This window comes from Danio rerio, chromosome 7 (genome assembly GCF_052040795.2).
Source record: "Danio rerio strain M-AB ecotype USA chromosome 7, GRCz13ab, whole genome shotgun sequence".
Taxonomy (NCBI): domain Eukaryota; kingdom Metazoa; phylum Chordata; class Actinopteri; order Cypriniformes; family Danionidae; genus Danio; species Danio rerio.
Genome location: NC_141027.1, coordinates 39,797,718 through 39,815,010, shown reverse-complemented (window position 1 = coordinate 39,815,010; position 17,293 = coordinate 39,797,718). Strand labels below are relative to the sequence as shown.

The 17,293-nt window shown below is 36.2% G+C and overlaps 2 protein-coding genes across 10 annotated transcripts in view; both read right to left on the bottom strand.

The window, feature by feature from the left end:
* Nucleotides 1-17,293, bottom strand: part of esyt2b (extended synaptotagmin-like protein 2b) — an 846,120-nt gene that overhangs the window by 728,708 nt on the left and 100,119 nt on the right. The gene's annotated exons all lie outside the window — the stretch shown is intronic.
* tnnt3b (troponin T type 3b (skeletal, fast)) lies at nt 156-15,674 on the bottom strand. 8 transcript variants are annotated; one of them, NM_001423828.1, is made up of 13 exons: nt 15,611-15,674; nt 14,253-14,292; nt 14,135-14,145; nt 13,372-13,383; nt 9,535-9,552; nt 8,664-8,682; nt 8,465-8,510; nt 8,257-8,373; nt 6,301-6,492; nt 6,089-6,201; nt 5,908-5,998; nt 3,915-3,955; nt 156-507 (listed from the first exon to the last, which is right to left on the bottom strand). In NM_001423828.1, exons 2-13 carry the CDS (start codon nt 14,270-14,272, stop codon nt 471-473), a joined length of 717 nt encoding a protein of 238 aa, NP_001410757.1. In that variant the 5' UTR covers nt 14,273-14,292; nt 15,611-15,674; the 3' UTR covers nt 156-470. The 8 variants fall into 8 exon arrangements, with proteins under 8 accessions (NP_001410757.1, NP_001410758.1, NP_857636.1 ...); NM_001423829.1 differs by lacking the exon at nt 3,915-3,955 and adding an exon at nt 3,361-3,401; NM_181653.3 differs by lacking the exon at nt 9,535-9,552.

Genomic DNA, 17,293 nt, shown 5'->3' with positions numbered 1-17,293 from the left:
CTGCAGTCGATCATATCACATGCTCCTCTCGAAATTAGTTTGTGAAACTTCACATTTCAACCCAAATGTCTCATGAACAAATCTACTTGGTAATAAGTTGAATATTCAGATTGAAAGTTTCAGCGTTTCCCAGTAAAATCAGACAACATGATCAGTTCTGGTTAATCAGTCTTGAAGAATAGGTTTATTGAACTGCCAGATACAACAGATAAAGCTGGCGAGCCAAACATTATTTACAAAAACAGAAGGTGAGAACCTAAAGACAGAGAAAGGGGGGGACTTCCTACTGCAACTACTGCTAAGACCAGACAGTGTTAATGTCACGCAGGTTGTGGTAGACTGCCTTGGACAGCCTCTGGTAAACTGCAAACCGCAGGTGGGATCAGAGCAGCCTGGTGACTGAAGGCCGAGCTCGGGGATGCAGGTAGCAGGCATGTCTTGACCACGAGTGAAGTTTTCTCCATGAACGCTTACTTTCTGCGGCGAGCAGCGGCGCCCTTCTTGGAGCTGAAGTTCAGACAAAAAAAAAAAGCACATTAGCAGTTCTGATCTTTGTTGACCTTCTAGTAGAAGACTGAGAAAAACACCATACAGGACGAGTAACCATATGATCTTTTTCTCATGTTCTACTGTATGAGATGTACAGTAGTTGTGTCAGTCCTGCAGGATGTTTATCTCTGCTTCATGTGTTCACAACAAGTCTGACGTGCACATTAAACTAAAATCACGTTCACTCCATGCAAGACTTACCGCTCTTTCTCTTAGCTCTGTCAGTTTGTTAAACAGGCCTGTCTTAGTCTTAAATGTTTCACCGCAGCAGCTGATACGCATCAAATGTACACCACTCTTTACCTCATGTATACCAAATACATTCATCACAGTTTAGATTTGATGGCACCAATGAAAAATAAGCCAGATCTGAATAAGCAAGTGCTTCGGTGTGCCACTCGGGCTGCGCTAAAGGGTCAGCATTATTTTTCATTGTCTGTAAATCAATTCAGAAATCAAGTACGTTTACATGCTTTGACTTTCCAAGTATTAACTTATCTTTGAATATTTCTATCATGTATGTGCCCTTCGAGTGGAGACAAATATGTTAAAATTACAAGTTCAAGTGCATAAATGCTATTCAACTTGTAAATGCTATTCTACTTGACACATGTTGCCAATTTATGATATTGGATCTTGAGCAAAGCAAGGTTATGTTCAATACTCTAAAGTTATCAAAATTAATAGTTTGCAAAATAGAACAAATATTTAGGTTTAAGGATAATTCAATGCTGGAAATGACTACCATTACAAGGGTCAGTTTTTTATATGATATTGGGATTTATACATCATATTAAAGCTCAATAGACAAGGTTGCATTAGTGTATGATTTGTTAGACAAGTACAATGTTTGGCTGAGAAAATATAACAATTATAAAATATAAATATGTAAATAAATCAGTTATTAGAAATGAGTTATTAATACTATTATGTTTAGAAATGTGTTGAAATAAATCTCTCTGTTAAACAAAAATTGGGGGGGAAATAAACAGGGGGGCTAATAATTCTGACATCAACTGTATACTACTTTATTAGGATTCTGAAATGTCATAATAAGGAATATTTTTAAAACATCTGAGTTTCCCAACAGGATCTTGAAGGTAGCATAAATGCATGACTTATGTCAACTTTATCTTTTAAATAATGTTAACAACATCAGGGCTGGCTGTATTTCGTGTGTCTTGTATTTGTGTATCCATCAAAGCATTTTTAAAAATTTGTGAGACGTTTGATTCATTAACAATTATAGGTGAATGAATAAAGAATTTCAAAGATCTTCAAAGTTCTGTTAAGGGGAAAACTTGCGCTACCACAAAACCAATACCAATGTATTTGATACAAATTGTGGTGCCCCTTTTTATATTAGAAATTAAAGTTTTGGTGGAGGACGCCCACCATTTTTTTTACTGGTTACACCTTTGATCAATCAGCAAAAAGGTAGGAAGATTTAAAATATTATAGACTAGGGAGAATTAACGGAACTCTTTTGTGGTTCTAATCCAGCCGTGGATAAAAGACACCCGTGGATTCACAAAATTTGTGGTGGATTTGTGTGGAATCCTGTAAAGAAACTGTAATTGAAGGGTGTACCTACTCCACCCAGAGTTAAGTTACTCTTGGATTTAAATATTTTTAATAATAAATAAGTAACATAAATCGGGGTTTTAAATATTATATTGATGGATGCAATTAGGCCCTGAAAAATCTAGAAACAATTGTTGACGTTAAAGCAACTTTGAAGATGGATGTCAACTCTGTTTTAGGATGGGCTTGAGTATAAAGATATTCTACCATTTTCTTTTCGACTTAGGCCCTTTATTAATCTGGGGTCGCCACAGTGAAATGAACCACCAGCTTATCCAGCATATGTTTTACGCAGCGGATGCCCTTCCAGCTGCAACCCATTACTGGGAAACATCCATACACACTCATTCACACACATACACAACGGTCAATTTAGCCTACCCAATTTTCCTGTAGCACATGTCTTTGGACTTGTGGGGGAAAACAGAGCACCCAGAGGAAACCCACACGAACATGGGGAGAACATGCAAACTCCACACAGAAATGCCAACTGACCCAGCCGAGGTTCAAACCAGCAACCTTTTTGCTGTAAGGCGATTGTGCTGTCCACTGCGCCACCATGACGCCAGAGTAAAAAGATTTTACAATGAAATTATATTATTGAAGTTAATTTTATGTTTAATATACGCTAAAAATTAATGAACATGTATTGCTACCAGTTCAGGATTCCTCAGGGATGTTTTTTCTCTCTCTGGTTCAAAGGTTTAATATGCGCTCTGGGAATTTTAACTTTCCTAAAAATGGACTGGCATGATTTCAGTCAGATTACATTTGTAAAAAGTTGAATAATGCTTCATTTCAAATGATATCAAATGCATCAGCATGTAAACGTACTCAAAACAAGCTTGTATGAGGAGACCTCAGAGAGCATTCACTGTCTGACAAGTAAGGACAAAACTCATACAGCTCTGGCGAAACTCACTCTCAAAGGCTTCACGGTTTTAAAATCTGTCACAATGCTACAAAAATGTCCCAGATACTTACCATCTTCAACTCCGCTTCGAGACTATAGGCCTGTCTGAAACTTAGGACATGTTTTGTAAAGTCTTGCTGCCACTTACAATCGTACACTTTTAGTTCAGTATGACCGGCAGCTTGTGTGTGACAGTGTCTTTGAGAGTTTTCATGGGGTGTGAAAATGATTAGGTAATTCAGTCAGTATGATTAGAGTAAGACCAGTAGTCAGTCCATCCGCTCTGCGTGTTTGTGTGTTGTGGAGCTACTCACTGCTTCTGCAACTCATCAATGCGGTTTCTGAGAGAGATGACCTGGAAACAACACATGAGCGTTTTTGAAACCTGTCAGATCATACCTGAATCACAGGATCCTGGATTGTGACAGCTGTTCTCTACTGTGGAGTGCTGACAAACACACAGATCATTCTTGCTTGATGCCCAGCGTTTATATAAAGTGCATTATGTGGGCAGTCTACAGCCAAATGCAGTTGCGTTTCATTGCTCATCCCTCAGCCAATGGTATTGAGCTTGAAAAATCACACACACTTACCTGCACTGGAAACATCTTGGGATGTGTAAGACTACATATAGCTTTAACTTTACCATGAGTGCATGTCTGCTGTATAATGTCTGTTTAAAAAGATAAACTTTCTCGCCATAAAGTCTCTGTTTTTGGAGAGACAGAATATTTGACCATTCACCTGTGGTCTGAATCGACCTGTTTCCCAGAGGCCATGGAGACTAGAGAGTCTCATGCACGCAGACCATGCTGTCTGGTCCCTGTTGCTGACCAAAGCCTGATGCTTAGCTTTCTACATTACTCACTATTTACTGAGCTCCTCCACTCTCTTACGCTGGGTAGTAACCTGCAGAACACCAGAACACAGCTGAAACCTGAACTACCACACATATACACTCACTGAATCTCCCGCGGAGTCCCGCTTTCATGTGTCAAAATGATGGATATGTTCACATTCTTTTAATGTCAAGCTGTCATACTGATCAGTTCATAAGGGAACCTGCAATTGATTTTTAAGCTAATGTACTTGGTTAGTGGTTGCAGGATTTACTGCATTAACCATCAAAAAGCTGCTTAAAGTAGCAGTACTTGTGTATGGACTAATATTGAATGATATCAACAGCATTACTGTCGAAATCATTTTTACTACATTTTTTTCAGGCTGATGAATAAGAACAGACAGCCAATCAGAATCCATTCTGCTTCAAAGAGCTTGAACATTTAGAGTAGCAGGTTGCAAAAATATTAGGGATGATCCGATCAGAATTTTTAGAGCTGTTACCGAGTACCGATTCCAAAGCACAATTTCCCTCTAAGTATGATACTTAAGTGGAAATTTCTTCTTCTCTAAGAGAGTAAATAAAGAATGTTGCATATAATCCTTTTAACTCGTCTCTTATAATCATTTAGTGTGGACACATCACGGTAACAGAAACAGCTTTAAAGAAAATAATACATAAGAAAGATAAAAAAAAATGTTAAGAAAAATGACTAACAAAGCAATTTGGAAACATTGCAAATGATGGAAGATTAATTCAACATGTCTCAATGAAGAAAAAGTTTGGAGTGCATATTTGATGAATAAGAAGTTCAGATTCATCTTCCTCTCTTTGTAAACCTGTAAACAAACACTTGCGATTGGTTCATGATCGGCCAGATTAGCGAGTACCGATTGAGTCATAAAATGTGATTGTCGGCCAATACTGATCTCTGGCTAATAGATCGGAACATCCCTAAAAAATTTATTTGTGTGTTGGTGTGGAAGCTAAAACTGATATAGTTTTAGTGGGACTGGGCCTTTAGTATATTTTTTCAGCTGTTAAACAGTTCCAACAGAAGAATTAATGCAACCTGTGGAAAGAGTCATGGACAAAATCCCAACCAATAACAGAAATACTAACAGTATGTCTGAAGATTTGAATTAACTACTGTATGAAGAGTTAACACTCAGCAACGCAGAGCTTACACAGCAGAATACTATCGAGTCAATTTAGGGCCTAATATACTTACAAAAATAAAGTATTGAGCGAAAAAGAAAAATGCAAATCTCCAAAAACGCAAAGCGAAAATTCATTTTTGGGAAATAAAAATGAATTTTGCTAACAAAAATAAAGAACTGCAAAGGGAAAATTAAGTTTTGAGAAATGAAAATTAAATTCGAAAACAAAAAAAAGAACTGCAAATAAAAATCAAACAGTGCAAAAAAATGCTATAAATTAAAATAAAAACTATATATATTTAAATAAAAAAGGTTTTTATAGCATTACCTTTACAAAAATCCATTCAGTCAATTGCAATACTCATTTTGATTTGCTTTTTAGTCAACCGTGAGTTTGCAATGCTTTTTTCTTTTTGCCCTTTTTCCATCTTTCCAATTTTACCATTGCAGTTCTTTATTTTTGTTGGCAAAATAAATTTTTATTTCTCAAAAATGTATTCGCTTTGCTTTCTTTTATTTTGCAAGTATATATGGCCATACTTTTGACTCACTATGGATTGACTCCATAGAATACCGCTGTGTGGACTGTTATTGTTTTAAATACATGACTGTAACAGTAAATGCTTGTCCCATATTGTAGAGTGTTACAAATTCTTCTTAAATAAAAGGTAAAATATATGCATTTTAATATTATAATTATTGGGTCAACTATGTCTGTAAGCTCATGGTGTTTCCACAAAACAGCTGACAAACTAGTGACTCTGCACTAGTAAAACAAATGTAGGTTATTCTGAAGTATTTCAAGTAAAAGTAGTAAATAGATTTAAAGGTGTGAATAATGTTTAGACTCATTCCCTCACCTCATACTTCTGCCTCTTGAGTTTCTCCATGTGCTCGAATTTCTCAGCCTCCAGGGAGTACAACCAGTCCCACAGCTCTTTGGCCTTCTCTCTAAACACACACACAGAGCAAAATATATAGGATTCACATACTATCTCTCACTATTAGATCCATCGCCTATTGTGCGGCATCTGTGTTTACCTCAGCTTGTCCTCATTCATATGGTCAATGTTCAGAGGCTTGCGTCTTTCTGCCAGAATCTTCTTCTTCTTCTCCCTTTCAGTTTGCTTCTTGCCTCCCCTCTTTGAATCAGCCTGTTTTTACCAATACACAAACACCACTCTTAGGACTATTTGCACAGTCGTACACTCAAAGAGAGGATTGACAGAATCAGAGTTAGGTCTTATGATCACCTTCTGCAGGTAGCTGCTGTACTGAGAGCCCATGTTAGACAAGGCAGACTTCTTCTTGGCATCTTCATCTGCCCTCTTCTTAGCATCAGCCTCCTCCTTCCTCAGCCTCTCTTCCTCGCGTCTTGCCTGGCGCTCCTTGTCCTTCTCTGCACGGATCCTCTGCTGCTCGGCCCTCTCAGACCTACGTTTTTCCTGCACACACACACACACACACACACACACACACACACACACACACACATATATATATATATATATATATATATATACATATATATATATACATATATATATATACACACACATACACATATATAACTTCATATATTCTAATATCCTGATACAAAGCTTTCTGGAATACTCTATTCTGATTAGTCAGTCACTGCAAACAGTGATCAAAAATCTCTTCATGATGGCTGTAATTCAAAGGAATTCTGTCTAATATTTTATTCAATCAGGTTAGTTCTAGTGTTATTTACATGCTATTAATAATGTTGTAAATTAACGTTCATATTTTCACTTTCATTTTAATTCAAGTTTTAGTTTGTGTTTTATCATTGATTTATTATTATTATTATTATTATTATTATAAGTTTTTAGTTTTAGAATTAATTTATTATAATTAATTATATTAGATGTAATAAATTTTAAATTTATGTAATTTGGTTAGTTGTTCATTCCTAGTTCCTTCAAGTTAAAAATGCAAGTGCCCCCTTATAAAAATAACTGCAGTAAACTGAAGTAAACCTGCAGTAGAACTACAGTATATAGAAGTATAACTGCAGTAAAATTAAGTACAATTGCAAAATTGCTATACAATGAAGTATAAACAGTTTAAATACAGTACAATAAAGTACATCAGCAGTATAAGTTGCTGTAAACTGGAGTAAAAACAAGTAAACTGTCTTTACTGCACTTGTGCTGCTGTAGTCTAATATGCCAATGGTGTGGTAAGAACTGTACTGCACTTGTGTTTCAAGGGCTTTGTTTTTCAACATCTTGCAAAAATATGTTGAACTTTTTTCAGGGATGATTTTTGGATTAAAGTAATTTTTAATTAGAATTTTAAGAGTATATTTGCAAAAACAAATTATAAAAAGCAACCACAGTGAACTGAACAGTACAACAGCAGTCGCCTATATACAAGGATTACTGTGGCAAAATTCAATGCAACTGCAAAACTGCAGTATAATGAGGTACAAACACAGTTCAACTATAATGCAATAAAGTTCAACAGCAATAAAATTTGCAATATAGTGATATGTTATATAATTTATTGCACTTCTAAATATTAAAAGTGCATTTTATTTTTGTTATTTCTTGCAGTATTGTAGTTGTATTTCTGTAGTTAGTTATACTTCTGAAAAGTGCAATAGAATATATTGCGGTAGTACTTTAGCAATACAACTGAAGTACTGAAACCTCATTTTGAAACCATTGTCCACCGAGCAGGAAAAGTAGTAGTTGTACTGCAGTTGTATTGTAGAAATACTTCAGTTGCATTGCAATAGCGGTATGGCAGTTTTACTGTAGTAGAGTTGTATTGCGGTAGCGGTACTGCATTATAGTAGTTGTAGTACTTCAGTATCGTTGCAGTAGTTGTACTACATTATATTAGTGGTATCACTTCAATACTATTGCAGTAGTTGTACTGCTCTTGTACTGTAGTAGTACAGTAATTCAGTTTTATTGCAGTTGGTTGTATTGTGGTCCTTCAGTTGTATTGAGTAATTTCGTGTCCAAAAAACTGCACTTTTCAGAAGTTAACTAAAGCTTTAGTATTCTTTTTAAAAAAACTGCAGTAATTTTTTGTAAGGGTCTACTTCACAGTTTCAAACAGTTTTTGTGAAAATACTAATTTAAAACATGTGAACACGCTTTCACTTTTATCAGGGGTCATCACAGTGGAATAAACCACAACTACTCTGGGATGCTATACATTCGGCTGCCACTCACGATTCTGTCTTTCAGAGCAATAAGCTCCTCCTCCTCCTTCTTCCTGTGCTCAAAGTGGGCATCAATCAGGGCCTGCAGCTCGACGAGATCCTTGTTCTGACGCTTCTTCTGGATGTCCTGTTTGCCCATACACAAATATGACCTCAAACATGTTTTCGCACAATGTATAACACAATGTAACCAACAATAGCATTCAATACTTGCTTACGTCAAAGTCCACCTTATCTCCATCAGGGATCTTTGGTGCACTTGGTCTGGAGAAAATGAAAGTAAACAGTATTTCAGTGGCGTTCATGCGCTTCGCATTATCAGACCACCCTCTTAGGAAAACTCATGTTGTATTGCACCGCAGCACTGAAATTGGCTGCTCAGCTGTAAAACAGTATTTAATAGACAATTCTACTTACTTGAACTTTGGCTTCTCCTCTGTTGTGAACAATAAAATAAAAAAGGGAGAGGGATATGTAACATGGTTAGAGATGTTTTAAACACGCTTAGTCAACAAACAGTGGGAATTTGTTTTAGCCATATCCATGAACATGGAGTTACTCTAAGTCTTACCCTGAGCTTATATGTGTGTAACTTATTAAGGTAAATATTAATCGCATTCACTTCAGTAATGTTAATAGTCTGGGTTAGTGAAAAGAATAGTTGATCAAAACCAAAACAAAAGAATCACTGCATAAGACTTCAGATCAAGTGAGTGAATGAGTGAAAACAGACACAAAACTCCTGACAAATGGACCATTCTCACTCTTCCAGGAATTAACACAACGACAAATCCTTGTGGAAAAGATTCAACTTGTTATCCTTCATTCATTTTCCCATCTTTTGAAACTAACATGATCTAAATCTCTGGTCATCGTGGACCTCTGGCTAGGCTCTGCAGGCGGGCTAGATGAAATGTTTTTAACCATTGCACTTCTTCAGAAACTTGGTCTTGACTTTCACACCAAAAACACAAGCACATCCAGACATTGTTCTAGAAGGAAATAAAAACTACCATCTTGTTCTCCTTCGTCCACTGGTGTGGCACATTCATGCAAAAAGAAGCAAAGCACAGAGCAACGTCAGCATTTCATATTCTTTCACCCTTGTTATAGTCTTATTGTGAGTCAGCCTCAGTTTCAACTGACATTTTTATGGGTCTCCCCATTCAGAATTGTATGTTGTAAACTTTTGGACCTGATTTAACTGTGCTCCTTGCAAGCATTAACCCCTCCCCCATGCCTTTTTTCTAATCAAAAATCAACAAATAAAAGGAAATGACAAACATACCTTCCTCTTCATAGGCCTCTGCATGCATCAAGCGTTGAAAGCAAGAGTAAAATAGAAAACATTAATGTCGCTTTGTGTGCTCTTTGCTGCCCCAAGCAGGGCCGCGTGCACAGATGCAGTTCAGCTGAGCGGACACTCAAATTGAGGTGTACTAGCAGGACACCAATTATTTAAACAATTAAAAAATGGGAATAAAGAACTGAACAGTATTTAAATCAATGAATTTGGTTATTTAAAATGGACACCTCAATATGAGCAAGTCATTAAACTCACATTAGCTGAAAAACATTTGTATCACTTTAAATTAACATATTCATTATCATAAAACATTTCTTGGTATTTCAAAGTGGACAAAAAGCATCTTAATAATGGACGGCATTATGTTTGACACTCTTAGCTTTTTTAATTCAGTACTTATATGTTCAATATAACATTGAATTCCTAAATGATTTCATGTTTCAATGCGTGCCAAATATAGCCTTTCCAGTGTTAAGTCGGTAAAACATATTAACAGCAGCCCCCTTTGTCACTTTGAAAATGTCTGACCAAAATATACTGACCAGTCGTTGTGGAACTAGAATTTAGGCATCCCATGAATATTATAAAACACCATAGCAACTAAAGCAGTTGCGTTTGTTTGTAGAATTATGATGACACATGCATTAGAATAGTTTCTTCCGCAAGATGCAGCCTAGAGTAGCGTTATGCTGGCGGCAACTCAGAGACTGAATGCAGAAGAGTGCAGAGAGTTTTCTGATAAGCATCAATGCTGCAGTGTGATTGGCAAGAACCGGAGCTGAATGTGATCAGCTCAAGCTACCGGTGCTTGGGAAGCTTCTTTGAAAACCATTTGCTGAGAATCTACTGATGAATGAGAATGTATGATAGTTCATCTGCAGTTAGGCTACACTAAATAGTTGTTACACAGTACCATTTTTTAAATTATAATTTATACAGATGATATTATTTATTTTTTCGAATATTCATTCATCCATTTATGTATTTATTCATTCATTCATTTATTCATTTGTTCTTTTATTCATTTTTTTATTTATTAGTCATCCATTTATCCTTTTATTTATTCATTTATATATTAGTTCATTTGTTAATTTGTTCGTTCGTTCATTTACTTATTTATTTATTTATTCATTTATTTATTTTTTTATTTATTCGTTCGTTCATTCATTCATTATTTTATTTATTCATTTATTTATTTATATGTTCATTCCTTTGTTCGCTCATTTATTTATTCATTCATTCATTTTCTTGTCGGCTTAGTCCCTTTATTAATCTGGGGTCGCCACAACGGAATGAACTGCCAACTTATCCATTTATGCAGCGGATGCCCTTCCAGCTGCAACCCATCTCTGGGAAACATTCACAAACACTCATTCACATACTTATACACTACGGACAATTTAGTCTAGTCAATTCACCTGTACCGCATGTCTTTGGACTGTGGGGGAAACCGGAGGAAACCCACACAAACGCAGGGAGAACAAGCAAACTCCACACAGATACGCCATCTGAGCCGAGGATCGAATCAGCGACCTTCTTGCTGTGAGGCAACAGCACTATCTACTGCGCCACTGCTTCGCCCTCATTTATTTATTTATTTTTATTTTTTGCAAATCTTTTACCAGATTCGTTAAATTGACAGCACTGAAACTTTAAACAGTGCTATAACTGTAGTATTTACTTTGATGATAAAATGTTAGCAAAAATGCTGTGATCTTGAATTATTGTTAATCATTAATTAAATCGTTTACCAGGTTTCATTTACATGGTAAAGGCACCTATATACTCATCTATGTTCTTTTTCATTCGCCATTTGGTTGGGGGAGTTTACTATACATAAACACATAAACTTTAGCTTAATCACTGACTTAAACGTCAATTTAATTCTTGTATAACTTAAATAATAAACTTGAAACTTCAGAAACTCGATTATTTGAAATAGTTAAGAACAAAATTTGGGTTGTCAAACTTATTTGTTGTATAAGTTATATTCTGTATATTTTACTCTTATAATTACAGTAGTGAGAAAACAACAGTTAAGAAAGCATTTGATTGTAGCTGTAGATGTTTTCACAAGCTCTGCAATTCGATGCTAGTAATGTGAAGTATATTGGTTAAATTAATTACAGGAGCAATTGACCTTATGCAGGTTACTGTAGATTTTGATTAGCCATCCTGGGTATTCTGGTGGACTGTTGCAGTGTATTCATCTCGATTTATGGTCGAACAACTAATTGAATGCTAACTGTATCCTGATAATAAACATGGTATTACACTAGTACACTAATCAGCCTAGTAAATAGAAAGTTATATTCATGCCAACCTTCAGATGATTTTTGGTGGCTTAGGAACGAGTCACGCATCTGGTCAATTGGACTATCACTTTTGCTGCTAAAAATATAGGTTATTTTTATTTGCTTCCCAAGACTACCGGCCTCCTGCATCCACTCTCAAGAAAGCTGCGTTTTAGGTGTGATGAGCTTCATGTCTGACAGAGCTCGATCATTCCAGCTCACTCCCCACCGGTCTGCAAGTGAATTTGAATTGGAGAATGTTCCTTCATAAAGCTGGACATTGTCCAATTCAGAAAACAATATTCAATTGCATTGCAAGTGCACTGAAATGGGGATCTGAGCTCTGTCAACATTTGGTTTTGCCACACCAGTCTCACAGGTGTGCCTGAACGAAGAGGAGGTACCGCCAGTAGTGGTTAAAGAATTGTTGGGATGGGGGACAAGGACACTACTGGGGATCTACATTAATATGGTTGATCGGTGAGGTGCACTGCCTGTTTTTAGTTGTTTTGGGGAAAATGGGAAGGATGAATGAATACTCATGCCACATACCTTCCTCATGCACCTCTTGTTCTGGTTCTGGCTCTGGTTCTGGTTCTGGCTGTTTTTCTGGCTCTGGCTCTGGCTCTGGTTCTGGCTCTGGCACTGGTTCTTGCTCAGGCTCAGGCTCAGGCTCCGGTTCAGGAGCTGCCTCTGGGGCTACCTCTACCTCTACTACCTCTTCAGTAAATAAAACATGCAGCAAGCAACCAGGGGAAGGAAGGTTGTCAACAGTTAATGCGTTGCACAGGAGGAAGGATTCAGAAATGGGAGATTATGCATTGGTTAAAGTGAGAGAGTCATGTATGAAATGTTTAAAATTAAAAATAGCGGGAGAACCTGTCTTGAAATGATCAGACCTAAAAGATTCCACATGCCAGATAAAAACACCCACAGGAAATAACTTTGTTTTTTCCTGTTTGCCAAAGCCATTTTCCTCCACAGTAATCTAAAGTCTAACTAAAATCTAAGCTTTGAGTTTGATAGGAAAATAAACTAGAATAAACCTGATGCACAGACAAAATACATGTTCTTAAAACAGACAACAGGTTAGTTCAATGACCTTTTTAGCAGCCATACAATGTAGAAGGCTTCCAGCTTCTGTTTTTATTTTATTTTTTTTATATTATTAATTTAAATAAAATTCTGCATAAAAGGTCATCAGATGTCATGGCACCTTTTAGGATATGCTCCGGTTAGCACTGGTTAGTTTGCCAAGCATGAATGTGATTAGTATGCTTATGGTTTTTCTTATGACAGGTTAAAATATAAAGGTTCACATTAAATTAGGCGAAATTAGTGAAGCAAATCCTTTTCATTTTCTGCTTTCAGTTAATCAGTTTCTGCAATGTCAGGCAGTTTTAAAGGAATGAGAGGAAACCGTGTTGAATTAGTAGGTTGAAAGACTAGTTAATTCTCAAAAGTTTTTGGTTTGTTTTATTATAGTGGTAGTGTTTAATTAATTGTTTATTGTTGCTTATTTTACCTTCATCGTACTCTTCATATGCCAGAAAAGAAAGCAGTAAAGGAATACAAAAATTACAAAATGCATTTTTCTTTTCCTATTTTGCCATTATTGTCAATTTAATAGCATGCTGAGCCTTTTTTGGTGGTGTTCTGTGGAGTCAGTGCTCTTTAGCCATTTATTATCATCATCGGTTTATTAAGGAAAATTCCTGTAAATTTGGACTGATCTTTCTAGCCTCACACGAGCATTCACCTCAGAGAACACCAGTAATATGAGCATCATAAATACTGCCTTCGGCCACTGCTCGCGTTTGACATGTCAGCCTCCAGAGAGGTTCCTAAAAAAAGCTCTCCGTGGCAGTGGCTGAGGGCAGTATGCTGGCATGATATTCAGAAAACAGCTGCCAGACAGCAGGTGGCACAATACCAGGCAAATTCAGGGCACCACTCTTGCAGATTAAATTTGGAATATGTTTTTAAAAATTTCTTTTTATGAATAAAATCTTAATGCTGAATAAAGTCAAACCTGCTCAGATAAATCACCAAGGCTCTCTCTCTGTCTAAGTATAGAGTAATCATAGCTGACATACCAAGAAAACATGAATGCTGACTGAAAAATTACATACAGTATATGCAATATTTTAAATGGAAAAACAATATAAATATTGAGTGTATAAACTGTATAGACAGACTTAAAAATTCTGACTAGTGCATGTGCATCTCTGCATTTCTACTAAAATAATAATAATAGTATAGAAAAATAATTTAAATTTACTACTTACCCTCGACTCCACTGATTGTAAAGAGAGGGAAAAAGAGGTATCATAATTTTTGCTTGACCTAAGAACATAAATAGATGAACAGAATAAAAAAATAAACATCCATCGTCAGAATACTTACACATCCTCAGTATCAGACATGATGACAGGGAGCTTTTGACCTAAACCAAGCAGAAAGAGGGGTCATTTGTAACGGTTCTCCTATCTTGTAACATTGTGACAGTGTTAACAAGACTTCACAGGTGTAAAAGGCACCTCGCATGCTAAATATTTTTGGATGCTTGTAACATTTAAGACATCAACTATAAAATGTCTGAATATGTTGAACATTTACTGTTGATCCGACTTCAGTTGATCAAAGAAATTGTAAAAGATCAAAAGAGGGCTTGTTGAATCGGACAGAATTAAAGCGAAGAGGACAATGTGTAAAAGCAGAAAATATTCGAAGTAGATCAGTAATATAAATAATTCTGATTAAACATAGTTATAATAAAAAAACTAAAATGTGTGTGCAGTTTTGGCTATAGCTGTTATTCATGTATTATAAATAGAAAGTGACAATGTTAACATAAAACAGTGAAGTATTGTGATATCATAAGGCTAAATTGTTGTGTTTTGTTTTCATGTATGATAAAATATCATAATTTTGTGTGAAAACGGTTGCATATGCCTAATATCCTTACTAATATAGCTTTGAAAATGTGTGTGTGTGTGTGTGCTGTGACTCATATCTCCAGCACAGCTGCAGACGCGTTTGGAGATTAACGCATGATCATATTTCTCAGCATCAGCTCTCTCTCTTTTTTTGACAGTGATCCTCTAGTCCTGTCAGCCCTGCCTTATGAGGGCATAACCGCCTGCTTACATTATTATGCTCCATTAAAGGAAAGAATGACAGATTATGCCCGAAAATAAACACTATCTTCTAAGTATCACAACAGAAGGAATATAACATACTATTATCACATGCACTGTACTAGCATGGAAATGACAGCTATGCAGTATGTGCTTTAGAAATCATTAGAGCATTGTTGTGATACTTCCATCCTGTTTGTGCTTTTATCAGTTGTCAGCTGCTCTTTGTTAAGCCTCTATTGTCTTTGCTATCATTAGTGGTGATCTACAGGATAGAACAAAGAGCGATCCAACAATGTGTAAGTCTTATATTGCATTGCGCAGTTGATAATAGTCTTAGTGTGTTATGTACAAACTGAGACTGAAGCGTTCCATTGACAAAGGGGCCACACTCACCCCTTCAAACATCCTAACATGATTATTCAGAACATCCACCGAGCCCAAATCTGTTAGCATATCCCATTCAGCAAGTTTATCAATTACAACAATTTCCTAAAGCGTATGATGAAATAACTAACAATAATATTGGTAACTTTCCATTTTAAAAGAAATAATCACCTTTTCTGTCAGATTCGCCCCAATCTTATTGTGTTTTTTTTAAATACCAAACTTTTAAAATCTTACCTCAGAAAAGCCGAAAGAAGAGAGTGTCTTGATGGCGAAGACGGGCTGTAAGGTTCTGCAAACCTTGAAACTTCTTAAGTCCTTGACTTATACTGATACTTGATCTTCTAAGGAGTCTCATTGGCTGAGGAGGTAATGTTGGGGGGAGGACCAAAAGGAGACCCACAGAATGTGCTGGATGAAAGGACGATCAGATTTGGAAAGCTGAGGCACCCGATCGCTATATCTGTCATTGCACAAGGCAAGCAAAAATAAGCCCAAGTTAAGAGGCAGAGCATGCTAAGGGTCTGAGGCTCTTTTAGACATCTGCTTGTGGAGAGGGAGACGAGACGTCTTTGTGGATGCTGTAGGGAGCAGGACACAGGGTAGACATCACAAATGGCTTAATGGACTGATGATGTTATGTACAACATGAACAAAATTGCTTACTTGCTTTTCCATGTTTAGCCATATGACGTTTTTTGCATATGCCTCAATGGTGACATACTTAATCACAGCAACAATCATACTTGCTGTAAAAACTAATCGACACAATCTGACATGTACTTACACACTGTGTAAGCCAGTGGTGACAAACTCAATTCCCCTAGAGCCGCTGCCCAACCCTGCTCCTGCACACTTACCGGAGACTTCAAACAAACCTGTATGACTCAAACAGTTTGATCAGGTGTGTGTAATTAGGATTAAAGCTGAACTGTGCAGAGCTGCAGTCCTCCAGAAACTGACACGGATCAGTACAATTCTGAACCATGTTAATATGTTTGTTTTGTTCATAAGATTTTCTTATAAAATACCATCAACTGCTGTGAACTTATGAATACTGTACATGTAGAGTAATTATATCTATAATTAACCGGTTACATGCTCAGTTACACTGTAAAAAAAAAGTTAAATTTCTGTAATTCAATCTCCGTTATTTTACAGTAAATACCGTAAAATTATTATTATTTTTTTTACTGTGTACACTATTGGCCTGCCTGTTAATCAACTCATTCCATATCACTAAACAAGTCTCTAACCTTAACCAGTCATTAATTTTACCCATCCTGGTAAATTTGTACCTAAACTTTATCAACTCTTAAACTGTTACTTGAACCAATCCGTAAACCTATAGCCATACCCATACCATTAAACATTTTATAGTCTTAAACCAAACTTTAAAACTACTCATAACAAGACATAAAAATAGATAAAATACTGCAGGACACCAGCCCTCCATTAACAGAGGAGGTGACAAGCACAAAAAAAGATATTTTGAAGACAGCTGGAAACATGTAACCATAATATTTGGTTCCAAATTATAATTTATGATAATATTATGATCAAAATGATTTGTTTTTCCTACTATGGAAGACAATGGTTGCTTATCATAATATCTATTTTTGTGCTCAAAATGAAAATAGAGAAAATAAAGAATAAACTCAAAGGTTTGGGACAAAACTTTAATTTTAGATGTGATACATAATGAAGACACCACATATAAAATGTGGTTCAAACTCCAACAATTTTCAGGAAACAAAAATATATGGTGAATTTTAAGCTTAGATACGAGTTTAAATGAGCATTAATGCTTTGAATGTTGCAGGATCACAGAAAAAATGACAAGTTCATTGTTAAAATGGGCTGTTTGGAGTCGAACACAATTAATTTAATCCTTAAGTGTTAGGCTCCAATTACAAGGAG